Source organism: Sminthopsis crassicaudata, chromosome 1, assembly GCF_048593235.1.
Source record: "Sminthopsis crassicaudata isolate SCR6 chromosome 1, ASM4859323v1, whole genome shotgun sequence".
Classification (NCBI taxonomy): Eukaryota; Metazoa; Chordata; class Mammalia; order Dasyuromorphia; family Dasyuridae; genus Sminthopsis; species Sminthopsis crassicaudata.
The window spans coordinates 322162259-322177258 of NC_133617.1; the positions used below are offsets into that span (position 1 = coordinate 322162259).

The window sequence follows — 15000 nt, forward strand, 5'->3', positions numbered from 1 at the left end:
AAAACTAAGTTCCAAAGAGGGTAAGGGGTTTTGTTGGTCAAATGGTGTTTAATTCATGTCCTCTGACTCAGAAAATAATTATCACATGGCTTCCTTTTTCTTCTAAATACTCAACTTTGGCTTGGAGAAGAGTTTATATTCCTTTTCTGTGCACCAAATCCTATAACTTTCAAACCAGACCTTAAAAGTGACAAGGAATATTCTTTAGGTTCCCCTCTCAACCCTTCATTTTGATAACATTTGTTCTCAGGTAATCAACAGAAATGGTAAATGGTTTTTAGAACTAGCAGCCTTGCAGATGTATCTCAGATACTTATCCCAAGAAGATAGCTACCATACTTTCTAGTTAGTCTTGTAATATATCTATGTACTGAGACTTCTCTCTGTCTCTGTCTCTATTTTTGTGTCTCTCTCTGAGTCTGTATCTGTCTGTCTCTGTCTTTGTCTCTCTGTCTCTGTCTCTATCTTTCCCTCCCTCCTTCCCTCTTTTCCCATTCTCTCTCCCTCTCCCTCTCCCTCTCCCTCTCTCTCCTCTCTCTCTCTCTCTCTCTCTCCCTCTCCCTCTCCCTCTCTCCTCTCCTCTCTCCTCTCTCCTCCCCTCTCCTCTCTCTCTCTCCTCTCTCCTCCTCTCACTTCTCTCTCCTCTCTCCTCTCTCTCTCTCCTCTCCCTCTCCCTCCTCTCTCCTCTCCTCTCTCTCTCTCCTCTCTCCTCTCTCCTCTCTCCTCTCTTCCTCTCTCCTCTCTCCTCTCTCTCTCTCTCCTCTCTCCTCTCTTCCTCTCCTCCCTCTCTCCCTCTCTCTCTCCTCTCCTCCTCTCTCCTCTCTCCTCTCTCCTCTCTCCTCTCTCCTCTCTCCTCTCTCCCTCTCATCCTCTCTCCTCTCTCCCTCTCCTCTCTCCTCTCCTCCTCCTCTCCTCTCTCCCTCTCCTCTCTCCTCTCTCCTCTCTCCTCTCTCCTCTCTCCTCTCTTCTCTCTCTCTCTCCTCTCTCCTCTCTCCTCTCTTCCCTCTCCTCCTCTCCTCTCCTTCCTCCTCCTCTCTCCTCTCCTCTCTCTCTCTCTCTCCTCTCTCTCTCTCTCTCTCTCTCTCCTCTCCTCTCTCTCTCTTCTCTCTCTCCCTCCTCGTCTCTCTTCTCTCTCCTCTCTCCCTCCCTCCCTCCTCTCTCCTTCTCTCTCTCCTCATCCTCTTCTCTCTCTCTCTTCTTCTCTCTCTCTCATCTCTCTCTCTTCTCTCTCTTCTCCTTCTTCCCTCTCTTCTCTCTCTCTCCCTCCTTCCTCTCTCTTCCCCAATCCCAAGCAAAGAGATTGTCCCCCCAAAATAGGACAAAGGTTCTTCCTCTGTAGAAGAGGTTTCCTCATTCTTTTAAATATCTGAGACACTGTCATATTTTATGGATATGGGAAACTGCAATTCTTCTAAACTAATACTTTAATTCTTTATAGCAAGTCACTAATATTTGGAAAGCATTCCTTCCTAGGCAACTTCCACTAACAATGAGAATCAAATACCAGGATGTAGCTAACTACTATTAATCCCAGGATCCTAGGGATGATAATGATGGACTGGATTTCCAGAACTAGTATTCACAAGTTTTCACTGCCACTGATTATCACTTGGATTTTGACAAAGATATTTATTAAAATCGTATAGTAAGAACTGTTGGTAGTAAAACATTTCTCCCAAAGGATGCACTCTTCTTAGAAAACATGAAGTCTCCGGGGGAGAGTAAAACTAAAAGTGAAAGTACAGTGATAATGAAGTCCATGTGTTAATGAGTATATTTACAAGTCCTATGAAAGTCCTATGTTGAGCCTATCACCAGCATTTTTTCCCATCTGGATTTAAAGTTCCCAAAGTTCCTTGCTGTCTATATCTTTCTGTAACTGTGTCTGTATGGGTCTATGTTTGCCATTATTACTTCATCTGGATGCATTGCCTCCTACAGGTAACTTTCTAATAACACTGTCAATAAGTGATATGTCACTCTCATCCTCACATCCTACCCAGTCTACTCTGCCCTCTTATACAAGCCATAGGCACAGCTTCCTCAAGTCACTTCTGAACTATTTAACTAAACTGAATAATTGTTAAAATCTTGCAGGTTAATTAAATACCCTAGAAGTTATATTGTTTGATCATTATTTACCTGTTTCTTAACACAATTAAAGAGCAGTTCATTGCTGATAAAAAGATAGATTATTAACATTTTTTGCATATCTTTAAAATCTAATCATTCCCGGTGATTGAATGCTTTCTTGTCAGCTTATGTTTGTTTGTTTTTGTTTTGTTTTTTTCTTCAATTCTTTTTCTTAAGTAAATAATAAGGAAAGCCTTAACAAGACATTTACAAATAGATGCTATTAAGTGTCACCAGGGCCATTTCACATCATAGACAAATTTCCACTGGTACCTGAGAAGGATAAAAATGTAGGTAGTTGTTACTACCCACAGACACATGAGATAAAATAGACCTCTTGCCCCAGGGTCCCTCATTACAACACATGATTGACAAAGCAAATTCTCTAGCTTCTGAAGCCTAAGAAAATAAATTCTAAGAAATTACAACTATTCATAGGAACAAATGAGAAAAATATGATTTCCTCCTCACTTCCAAACCAGAGCTACGTCAGGATCACTTGGATATCTGAATTTCCTGACTGTTAGTCTCAATGTGGAATAATCTGCTTGTCGTGGCTTCTCCAGAACTAAATAGGTCAGACCCAGTATTAATGCTGCCTTAAATAGCCCAGATACTGATGAGCATCATGGGGAATAATTAGGAACGGCTGCCTCCCAAGGGTTGGCTGACTGCTGTTATGTCTAATAACTTGCCATTCAAAGATTCTCTCTGCATAAGGCATGTGACAGTTTCCCTCTTCTGCTACAACACCAGGGATGTTACCATTTTCCTTGACATGAGTCAGTAGAAAGAGCATTGTATCTGGAGTCAGAAGAAACAGATATAAGTCCTAGCTCTGACCAACACTGATCAATTCACTTAATCTCCCTGAGTTAAACATTTTTTTTTTTAAGATAATGGGATTGAGCTACAAGATGATCTTTGCCAATCATTTTTATTGATTACAATAGATTTGTTACAGCACTTTTAGAGTAAATGTTCTTTAAAAGTTCTTTCAAGGACTAAACTTGTAATCCTCTTATCAAACAGTACAATGGATGCCTCTGAAATATAGACTTCCCCAAATCAACTGCCTTCTTAACTCTTGTCCCTTCTGCCTTCACTTGTGGATATTTTCCTCCATGGTTGCATCTTCTATGCCCTCTTTTTTTTTCTTTTTTTTCTTTCCACCTTGGTAAATGATTTCTTTTTCTATTATGTTACACTGAAGTAACCTCCTACTTCTTCCCTCCACCTGTACCTCCACCTCCACTGACCTGTTTACAGTTTCTATGTCACTAACAATCATAAACCAATGCTTGGAATCACATTTCATTCTGCCTTATAGTCCAACACTTTCACAAACAGAATCCAAATTGTATATATGGCTAGTGAATGCTTCTATGAAGAAGAAAAATATTGCACAAATCAAAGCAGCAGGTCATTTTAACCATTACCCCTCTTTCTGTCTCTTCTGGGTCTGAAATAAAACTACTTTTCAGTTCCCTTAAAAATTCTTATAATTATTTCTGGAAACAGGCAGTTTGACCTAAACCTATTTTCCAAGCCTCTGTATTGAAGAAATAGTTCCCTAAGTTCTTTTGCTTACTCTCTTCTGGCTCTTTGCTACTTCTGTTTTACTCAAGTATTAGAACTTGCCTATGAATTTGTCTAGATGGGCAGCATCCCACCCTTCTTAATCATTAGACAGATACTTTTTTTTTTTAATAATAGCTATTTATTTTTTTAAAATACATGCAAAGATAATGTTTAGCATTCACCCTGCAAAACCCTGTGTTCTAAGTTTTTCTCCTTCCCTTTCCCCCTCCCTTAGACAGCAAGTAATGCAATGTATGTTAAACATGTTCAGTTCTTCTAAATATATTTGCACATTTGTCATGCTGCACAAGAAAAATCAGATTTAAAAGGGAAAAAATGATAAAGAAAAAAAAAGCAAGCAAACAACAAAAAAGATGAAAATACTATTTTGTAATCCACATTCAGTCCTCGTTCTGGATACAGATAGCTCTCTCCATCACAAGTCTATTGGAATTGGCTTGAATCACTTCTTTTTGAAGAGCCAAGCATCAGTTAATGTAAGCATCTCCAGATCTTTCTGAAATCATCCTGATCTGTCCTCACAGAACAGTAATATTCCATAAAATTCATATACCACAAATTATTAAACCATTTCCCAATTGATAGTTATCCACTAAATTTCCACTTCCATACCACTAAAAAAAGAGCAGCTACAAATATTTTTGCACATGTGGATCCCTTTCCATTTTTTATGATCTCTTTGGGATACAGGCACAGTAGAAGCACTGCTGGATCAAAGGGTATGCACAGTTTGATAACTCCTTAGGCATAGTTCCAAATTGTTCTCCAGAATGGTTGGATCAGTTCACAACTCCACCAACAATGTATTTGTGTCCCAGTTTTCTCACATCCCTTCCAACATTCATCATTATTTTTTCTGTCATCTTAGCCAATCTGAGAGGTGTGTAGTAGTACCTCAGAGTTGTTTTAGTAGTGATTTAGAGCATTTTTTCCATATGACTAGAAATAGCTTTAATTTCTTCATCTGAAAACTAACTGTTCATATTCTTTGACCATTTTCAATTGGAGAATGACTTGTTTTCTTATAAATTTGAGTTAATTCCCTATATATTTTACAAATGAGGCCTTTATCAGACCCTTGGATGTCAATTTTTTCCCCAGTTTTCTGCTTCTCTTCTAATCTTGGCTGTATTGGTTTGTTTGTATAAAAACTTTGTGATTTAATGTAATCAAAATTATCCATTTTGCATTTCATAATGTTCTCTTGTTGTTCTTTGGACATAAATTTCTTCCTTCTTTGAAGATCTGAGAGGTAGATTCTCCCTAGTTATCCTAATTTGTGCAGAGTTTCACCTTTTATGTCTAAATTATAAACCCATTTTGACTTTCTCATGTTAAGAAACAGGCAGTTAGTTGATCAATGCCTAGTTTCTGCCATAGTATTTTCTATTTTCCCCAGATATTTTTGTCAAATAGTGAGTTATTCCAGCAGCTACAGTCTTTGGGTTTATCAAAAACTAGGTTACTATAGTTACTGACTACTGAGAATTGTGAGCCTAATCTATTCCACTATTTTATGTCTTTACCAGTACCAAATGGCTTTGATGACCACTATTCTATAATAGAGTTTTAGGTCTGGTACAACTAGACCACTTTCATTTGCATTTTATTTCATTAATTCCCTTGAAATTCTTGACATTTTGTTCTTCTAGATGAGTTTGTGATTATTTTTTTCTAGTTATTTAAAAGTAATTTCTTGACAGTTTTGATTTCTATGGCACTGAATCAGAAGATTAATTTAGGTAAAATGTTAGTTCAGCCTGCCTATGAGTCCTTGATATTTTTCCAGTTATTTAGATATAACTATTTGTGTGGAAAGTATGCTGTGACTGTGTTCATATAGTTCCTGACTTTGTCTTGGCAGGCAGACTCCCAAATATTTTATATAATCTACAGTTATTTTAAATTATATTTCTCTTTGCATTTCTTGCTACTGCAATTTGTGGTAACATATAGAGTTGCTGATGATTTATGTGGATTTATCCTGTACATTGCAACTTTGCTAAAGTTGTAAATTGTTTTCAGTAGCTTTTTAATTGATTCTCTAGGATTCTCTAAGTATAACATTTTATCATTTCCAGAGAGTGATAATTTGGTTTCCTCATTACCTATTCTAATTCCTTTAATTTCTTTTTTTTTAATTGCTAAAGCTAACATTTCTGATACAATATTGAGTAGTAATGATGATAGTGGAAAACCTTGCTTTATCCAGGATTTTATTGGGAATGCTTTAAACTTATCTCCATTATAAATGTGCTTACTGATGGGTTTAGCTACTGATAATTTTAAGAAAAATGCCATTTATTCCTATGTTCTCTCATGTTTTTGATATGAATATATGCTGAATTTTGTCATTATTTCTGCATCTATCATGATTTCTGTTAGTTTAATTATGATATAATCAAATATGCTAATAGTTTTCTTAATGTTGAACCAGCTCTACATTCTTAGTATAAAATCCTACTTTGTCATAATATATTGTGATAACTTGCTGCAATCTCTTTGCTAATAATTTATTTAAGATTTTTGCCTCAATATTCATTAAAAAAAATTGGTCTATAATTTTTTTTTGACACCCTACCTGATTTAAGTGTCAGCACCAAATTTGTGTTTTAACTGGAATTTGGTAGAACTCCTTTTCCTATTTTTCCAAATGTTTTGCATCGTATTGGAAGTATTTTTTCTTTAAATGTTTGGTAGAATTCTGCATCTTAAAGTTTATAAAGTGATCTCACAATAGTTCTGTGAGATGGATACTAAGTATGAGTATTTGTACAAGTAAACTGAGAGTTAGAGAGATTAAGAGAGCTAACTATGGCAAATTATGTAGTGAATTGCTAATTATTTAATAGAATTATTAAAGAGAAGCAGACTACCTTGTTTTCTGGATATTCACAAGAGAATAATGCTTCAATTATACTTTAACAAGACAGAGGAGGCAAAGGCAAGTGGCATAGAGAGTATAGAAACAAATAATAACAGACATGAACAGAGAAAGATAGGAAGCTTGGGGAAGAATATGGGAAAGGAGAGAATCACTTAAATAGCAATGGTTAAGATTTGGAAGCACTCAAGCAGCATGGATTATTAGGAGAGCAGAACTTCTGCGAGGGGAGCAGAAGTTTGAAATCTTATTGTTTTAAAAGATTTTCATGAGATGTTAGATTTTCTTTTCTCCATGACTCTTTGGGGTTATTTCATTAACATATCCACATCATCTTATACTTATCAGCACTTTCTGGTGTTTTATAGCTGTGTCTGGAGGTCATTTGAATTTTACAATTCATAAGACCAAAAGACACTGACCAAAAAGGCTAAATGCCTTTTCTGATTTAGCAGATAGACACAGTATTATTTTTAGTTAATATATGATATTGTTTGCAAATTATGTTCCTTTGATCCTTGGGACAGTTTAAAGTAGCTTCTAGATTTCCTTTTGCAATCTTAAAATTATTGTGACTTTATATTGCTTATTTATAACCTTATGATTCTAACCAGAAGGAAGGTCAAGGGGACCAAAAAAAGACACAATTTTAACACAACTAGTAAATAAATCAAGTACCTCCTGAAAAGAAATAAAAACTTATTGATACCCCTTCATCAATGTACAAACATATAGGTCGCCAATCTAATACTATACTTGTGATTATAATATAGTTTTCCTTAATTAATATGTACTTTTAGAATTCTGTTTGTTGGCTTCGGGTTTTTTGGTTGTTTTGTTTTGTTCTGGTTTTAAACTCTGGCTCAAAATTTTACTCACCCAAGTAGGGCAGACTGTTTCTAAGAAAAAAGTGTGCCAAAATGTCATGACATTGAGCCTAGCTTGTCCATTAGGATATTTTAGTCCAGAGCCATATGTATCAGTATATTTCTTGGGAGCAAGAGAATCCAGTGGACAGAGGGCTATACATATATTCAGAATAGCAACAATAAATAACATTTATGTAATGCTTACTATGTCCCAGGCACTGTAATACATGTTTTACAGTTATTATTTTATTTGATTCTTTTAACATACTCGGGAAGTAGGTGCTATTATTTTTATAGCTGAGGAAGTGATAAAAAGACATAAAGTGACTTGTCCAGAGTCACACAGCAAGTAAGTATCTGAGGCCAGATTTGAACTCAAATGTTCCTTACTCCAGATCTGGCATTAAACTCTGCCATCCAACTAAACATCCATTTACAAATTACTTAACCTATTTCAGTATCAATTTTTTTCATCTGTAAAACAGATAATAAGTGGGGCAGCTAGCTGGCATAGTGGATAGAGCACCAGTCCTGAAGGCAGGACAATTCAAATCTGGTCTTAGACACTTAATATTTCCTAGCTGTGTGACCCTGGGCAAGTCACTTAACCCCAATTGCCTCAGCAAAAAAAAAAAAAAAAAAAAAAAAGAAAAGAAAAAAGATAGCTAGATAGACAGAGAGACATAGATAGATAGATAATACCTGTATTTATCTCACAGGATTATTGTGAGTCATGATTTATATAAAGAGCTTTCCCAATTTAAAGGTACTATATTATTTTCATTTGTCATTTTCTTTGTAGCAAACTGAGAAATTGAGTTGAAATATTCATAAAATAATGACCGCATTATCTCTCTGTAACTAGATTTAAGATGATTTTACCATTTGGGATTATGCAATAATTGATTCCTTTTGGAACAGATTTGAATTCCATTGGTATGAGAAATTCCCAGTATGAAAATTCCCCTCTATTTTTAAATATTAGTACCTGTTCTATTTTTAGTTTTAGACAGGAAGGAAGTGAAAGGTTGCACTTTTCCCACTGGTCAGTACTATCTACTAAGTAAAACACTCATCATCAGAATTACTCCTCTATCACCTTGTCTGATTTAAATAAAGCTCAAACAGACTTTCAATGATGTGTGTATGTGTGCATTTTTTTTTTTCCACTAAAGGGAATGCTTATGAACTTTTTTTTTTTTTTTTTACTAAATGAATTTTATTTTGCTTTTATCTGTCTTAGACAACACGGCCAGCATTCTGACAAGAAGGCGGAGATTTAGTCGAACTATTCAGGATGTGTATTATCTACCTATTATGATCTCGGATGGGGGAATCCCCTCTCTTAGCAGCAGCAGCACCCTTACCATCAGAGTATGTGCATGTGAGAGAGATGGGCGTGTTCGAACCTGCCATGCTGAAGCCTTCCTGTCCTCTGCAGGCTTAAGTACAGGAGCCTTAATTGCTATTCTTCTCTGTGTCCTCATTCTCTTGGGTAAGCCATTGAAATGTAATGCCATTGTGATTCTTTTCTTGTTCTACTTTGAAATATCCCAGAAATGACTGGTATATGATGAAAGTGAGACTTCTAAAAGGTGACAAAAATCCAAAGTCCTAGGTAGTGGGCCACAAAAGAAGTTAACAAAATGGTTGCAAAATTAAAGTCATAAAAGGCCACTATGTTCTGGAATTCCTGGTCTTTATATGCCAATAGGTAACTAGCACTACAAAATCATCAAAAGCAATTTGGAAATTATTTTGATTCAAGTATTTGTAAAATGAAAAAGCCAATGGAAACCCATTGGGGGATAAAAGAAATGACACAATATAGATAGAAATATGTTACTTTTAAATGTTTTATGTAGACATAGTCTAATAATCTCTCTGGGAGGAACTTATATCCATTTAAAGAGAGTCTGAAACTTATAAAAGAGAAGGTAAATGATTTTGGAGAGAAATTCTTCAGTTAGCATTTCAATGTTCCAAACCCTTTAGCTAATACTCTAATATCTGGTTAACAAAATTATAAAATGCTGTATATAAAACTGTCTTTGAATTGGCATATAAATTGAGGTTTATCTTTTAATAGAGCCTGATTTCAAGTCTTTATCCATCTTCTTTATAAAATGGATCAGTGCAGTTTAGAGGGCTCTCAAGTAGTAAAGAAGAAAATAATCAAATGTATATTTTATGGGAAATGATTGACTAAAATTAAGATAGTAATTCATTCTCTCTTCGATTCCTGATGTAAGAAAAAATTCTGACATCAGTTATTGAGTATGCTATTAACACAAATTTCCTAAGAATATTATTTTTTCCTTAAATGCTATTTTAACTGTTTTACCTTTTTATACTTCAAGCTCTCTACCTTTCACTGCTATAGTAAGCAGTTTTCACCCCAAAGCATAGAATCTGTATTTTTAATCTTCTCCTCCTGAGAATATTGCTGAAAGAAGGTCAGCCTTAGGATTCACTATTATTGATATATCCGAGAGGGAAAGGGTCACTGGCAAGAGAGTGCTGATAAATATTTAATATTATCTATGACAAACCTTTAAGTATAATTAGTATTATTAAGATTTTATTTTGTCTTTAAATCTAGAAAATACATAAAGCTCAGATTCATATCATTTGCTGATTTGTGGAATGTACATATTCAAGTTGAAATCTTAACAATGATTTTTTGGGCATCCTGTTGGAGTTAGCTCTAGCACATTCCTTGTACTCACATTTTTTTTTCCTACAAAGTATATAATATTATAACTCATTATGTTTAAAGAAATATTCTGGGAGGATAATTAGATCACTATAATATAAGCAGAGATTGCCAGCATCTGGTGGAAAATTATTCCCTCTCATGGGATTTTCTTCTACTTGCTGGGTCAAGACACATGTAGCCCAAAGGAAGAATAACCAGATTTGATATTTACATAGACTTAGTGGACTAGATAGAGCTGGATACTTATCTACTAGACCTGAAGTCAGAAAGATAGTTCAAATCTAGTGTCTGATATTTATTTACTATAATCCTGGGCAAATCACTTAATGTCTGTCTGCCTCAGCTTTCTTATCTGTAAATGAAGGCAATTACAATGTTGAGATTGGGAAGGGGACCTCAAAAGTTTGGGGTCAGACTGACATTAAGGTGTCTCAAAAGAATGTGTATCCTTGAACCCATTTCCTGGTCAAGGGACAAACTTTTATTGTAATTATAATGCCATAACAAGCAGTATAAATTAAAAAAAAAAAAAAATTCACAAGGAAACATAAGCATAGAGACACATTTATCCAGCTTTCTGTCATTGACATGCTAATTCTATAGCGCATAGTTAGGGCCAGGGAGTAGTCTCTGGAATTTGATTCTCAATGACCAGATTATCACTGAGCAGGTTATCAATCAGCAATGAACTGAAGAATGTTCTATTCAAAATCAGATAAATTGTTGTTTTTAGATTGGGAGTGTGAGAAGTCCCTGAGGAAGACTCCAAAGATAGAAGATTTAGGATTACTGATTTATTTTTAAAACAGAAGCCCCCTAAAATCAGGGGAACACAAAATCATTGCTATCTTACATCACTAATATCTACTTTCCAGGGTTTCTGTGAGGATAAAATGAGATATTTGTAAAGTGCTTTATGAATCTTAAAACCACATATAAATGCAACTTATAATAGTAATTGTTATACTTATTATTATATATTTTTTAAGTATTCAATTTTCCTTTTCTCATGGGAGTTTTATTTTATCAACCATACATATCTGATAGGTTCACACAATGAAGGTGAGAATGTGAGAGAAATATGTTTCTCATGTAATAGAAATATAAGATTCCTAATTAAAATTGTACCTGATACTGAGCATTCAAATTGACTCTTTTCTTGATATTTAGTAAGATTAGGAGACAGAATGTTGCAAAGAACCCGATAGTTGAAGTCAGAAACTCTGAATTCAATCCTGCCTGTTACCACCTACATGAATTTGGACAGACATTTTACTTCCTCATTAATAAAATAAGAGATCTGGATTAGATGATTTCCAAGGTATTTTCCATCTCTTGTGCCATGACTTATTTTTCTATGTTCTCTGAACATCCCAATTCAGTTTCTTTCAGTTCTTTCATAAAGATTAAAACAAATTCCAATGCTAGTGATTCTTGGGGATGGTTACAAGACTTTATCTTATAAAGAAAGACAGAAACATTTATTAAGCACTTATGTCAGTGTACTAAGCACTGGGCAATTTTTGGTCACATTCCTTTTGACCTGCTCTTCTATTATTCAACTTCCACCTACCTTAGATATTTACACTGAGGTTGTCAAGATCTGGATAATATCATTTGAATTAGAGAGGAGTGTTCATTTATCCTTTTTGTTTGTTTTTGTTTTTGTTATGTTTTGTTTTGTTTTTCCCATGTCATAATCAGGAAAATAATATAAATTTAACATAAATTTCAATTATTTTCATATGTTTGTAGATTTGTGATCTATTTTGATTTATTATGTGAAAATATTAAATTTGATCTTTTGGAAAATATAAATACAATATTTCCAAATTTTATTTTCTTATCTTCTAAAATCATTTTCTATCTTCTTTTTTGGTGAAATAATGTTTTGTCAGTTGATTAAAAATTTGTCAGTTGAGTGGAAGAAAAGTAGACATAAATATCAAGCAATTTAAAATTCTTGCATAAAAATATTTCTTACACATATGTAACTATTATGGTCTAAGTTTAAACTTACTCCTCTTATGGATACTGTGTGTATTTCTGGGAAGGAGTATAACAGGTTCTTAAAAGATTTTATATTAGCTGACTTTACTATGTTATTTCAGAGTGGGAGCTGCTCTCTGAGGACTCAACCTACCACTCACAACAGAAATTGAAAAATTTTGCTCTTCTTGTTATATTTCTTTCTTGTTCTTATACTTGTTCTTTTTGTTGTTTTTTTCTTCTTCTTCCTCCTTTTTATTATAGTTTTTTTACAAAAGCTGCTTCAATTTACTTTAGTCCTATGCATTTTTCATTTTGATTTATTTAAATACAGCTCTGAATATCATAGCCTGTAATGCCAGAGAAACTGAGGCAAGATAGATATTAGGGAATTTTAATATTTTATTTGAAAGGGAAAGATTGTGCTAGGAACATGCTGCCCCCAGGATTAATGTCCAAAGCATCCAGCAGCTAATGTGTGCTTCCCATGAAGTATATATACATACATTAAGCTCCAAGCTACCAGAGGGTAGAAGAAGGCAGGAGCGGAGTCAGAGTACTGAGAGTGGAACAGACTATGAATCTGGTTTTGACAGGGTGGGGGGGAGGGATGGGACATTCTGATAACTTGGAATGAGGAGAGGCACTGGATTCTGATGATGTCTAAGATAGAAGGTCTTTCTCCTTATCTGGATCATCATGATTAGGAGGGAGAGTTAGTATTGCAGAATTGAGCAGAACAATTAGGAACCAGGGCAGAATAATTCAGGGAAACAAAGGCAGGACTACTTAGGGAAACTGAGGCAAGACAATTAGGGAAATTAAGTCGGGACAATAAAAGGGAACTGTGGCACAACAGTCAAATTCCAAAAACCTCAGGTCAAGACGAAAATGTTAAAAACACCCAAATAAATAAATAAGTGCAAATATGCCACAATTAGAACCTCCCAAGATCTAGCAGTGGCTATATTAAAAGACTATAGGTCTTAAAACATTATATACTGAAGAGCAAAAGAAACTGGTTTTGCAAGCAAATATACCATACCAGGAAAGTTAAGCATAATCCTGAATTGGGGGTGGAGATGGGGGTGTATAGCTGTGGTATATAGCTCCTAATATAGCTATACTAACATATACTAACAGATTGTTATCTGCCAGTCAGCCATTGTTGCACTCCCAAGGCCAGGTAGCTTTAGGGTTATTTCTAAATCCTCTCTAGGATTTATACCACATCATATCCTTTGGACCTGGAATCCAGAAGATTTGAATTCAAATCTAGTCTCAGAATAATGTTAAATTTTAAACAATACAAAACACCACCAAGACATAAGCAGAAAACTTGTGTTCTCCCTCATCTACAACTTGGAACAATTATTTAAAATTATTTGGAAATATAATTATAGTGGAACTCAGAGATTATCAAATCTTACTCATAATCAAATTTGAATGTACTCTTTGACATCTTCTATCAGTACTATTTAACTTCTTAAAGATTTTGAATGATTTTGTCCTTAAAAGAAGGTAATAGGATGCTTTAACTAACTTTAATAAAGACTTTGTTTTTTCTTATATTAAGCCCAAATATACCTCTACAATTTCCACCCATTTCTAGTTCCTAGTCTTGATGCCTAGATCCAAACAAAACAGATTTACTTATTTCAGTCTGGTAAATTCTTGGAGAAAGCTAAAAGTACTCTCTACCTACAGCTCATCCCTTCTTCTGTATAAATACTACCAGTTTATTTAATCTTTCTATAGTAAGATTTAGAATACCCTGTGATTTTGTGTTCCCCTGATCTTGGGGGCTTCTGTTCTAATGGTCAGTGGTCCTGGGTCTCCTGGCATTGGGATCTGCCTCAGGGGACCCACATCCCCAATCTATCTGATTCAGACCACTTCTTAGCCAGACAGCTTCTTGCCTCAGGAAACTCACACAGATCAAACTCCAGAGACTACAGTGAATAAGACTGCTCCAATTGATTGGTGACTGGTTATCTTGTCAGTAATAATCTTATCAATGGAGAATCACTCCTTCCTACTATGAGCCATAGAATTAGCATATCTATGATCAAAAGCTGTAGAAGTTATCTCCTTGCTTCATTTCTTTCCCGGATTCCCTTAGAATTCAATCCACTTAGTAATGGCATACCATTACTTTCAATACACATTGAGGAGATGGGTTTAAAATTCTTTGGGACTTTTGAGGCCCCAACCCCACACCTGTCACTATCCTGACAATTATTTATGGATATAACTTGCCAGTGCCTTTTTATAAAATGGCAATATGAAAAATGGAGCAAGGAAGAATTGAGAAAAAATATAATTTTCCTCATTATGGATACTGTCCTTTCATTAAAGTATTATCCTTTATGGGACTGATTTGCTGATCTCTCAGTACCTTCCAGCTCTAAAATTCTACAAGAATTTTATTTTTTTATATTATATTTTCATGGATTTTTAATCTGTATTTATAAAATATCAAAAGAATTTAAAAGAAAAACAAATGGGAGAATGTGATATATATTTTTTAAATCATTTTATAAACAATGAATTATTTGATTCTGCAAATAAATGCTTTAACATCAAAAGTATAATGCTTGGGTCTTCTAATCACATGAAAATCCAAGAAAATCCCAATTTTTAATCAGTAAATTAATATCCAGTTAAAATATTAGTTCATCCCTCCAGAGATCATGACCTCCCCAGGGTCTCAGTTCTGGGAACAGGGATCATGTGACTCAATACTGAGAAATACTTCATGCAATCCATCCCATTCAGAGGCCCTGCTTTTTCATCAGTTTGAA

The 15000-nt window shown here is 34.8% G+C and overlaps 1 protein-coding gene across 10 annotated transcripts in view; it reads left to right on the top strand.

Annotated features, from left to right (window-relative positions):
* Window positions 1–15000, top strand: part of CDH18 (cadherin 18) — an 860832-nt gene that overhangs the window by 828388 nt on the left and 17444 nt on the right. For all 10 annotated transcript variants that reach the window (XM_074279089.1, XM_074279095.1, XM_074279088.1 and 7 more), the window contains one exon: window positions 8732–8983. In XM_074279089.1, coding sequence (XP_074135190.1) covers window positions 8732–8983 — 252 coding nt within the window. The remainder of the gene's footprint in view (window positions 1–8731; window positions 8984–15000) is intronic.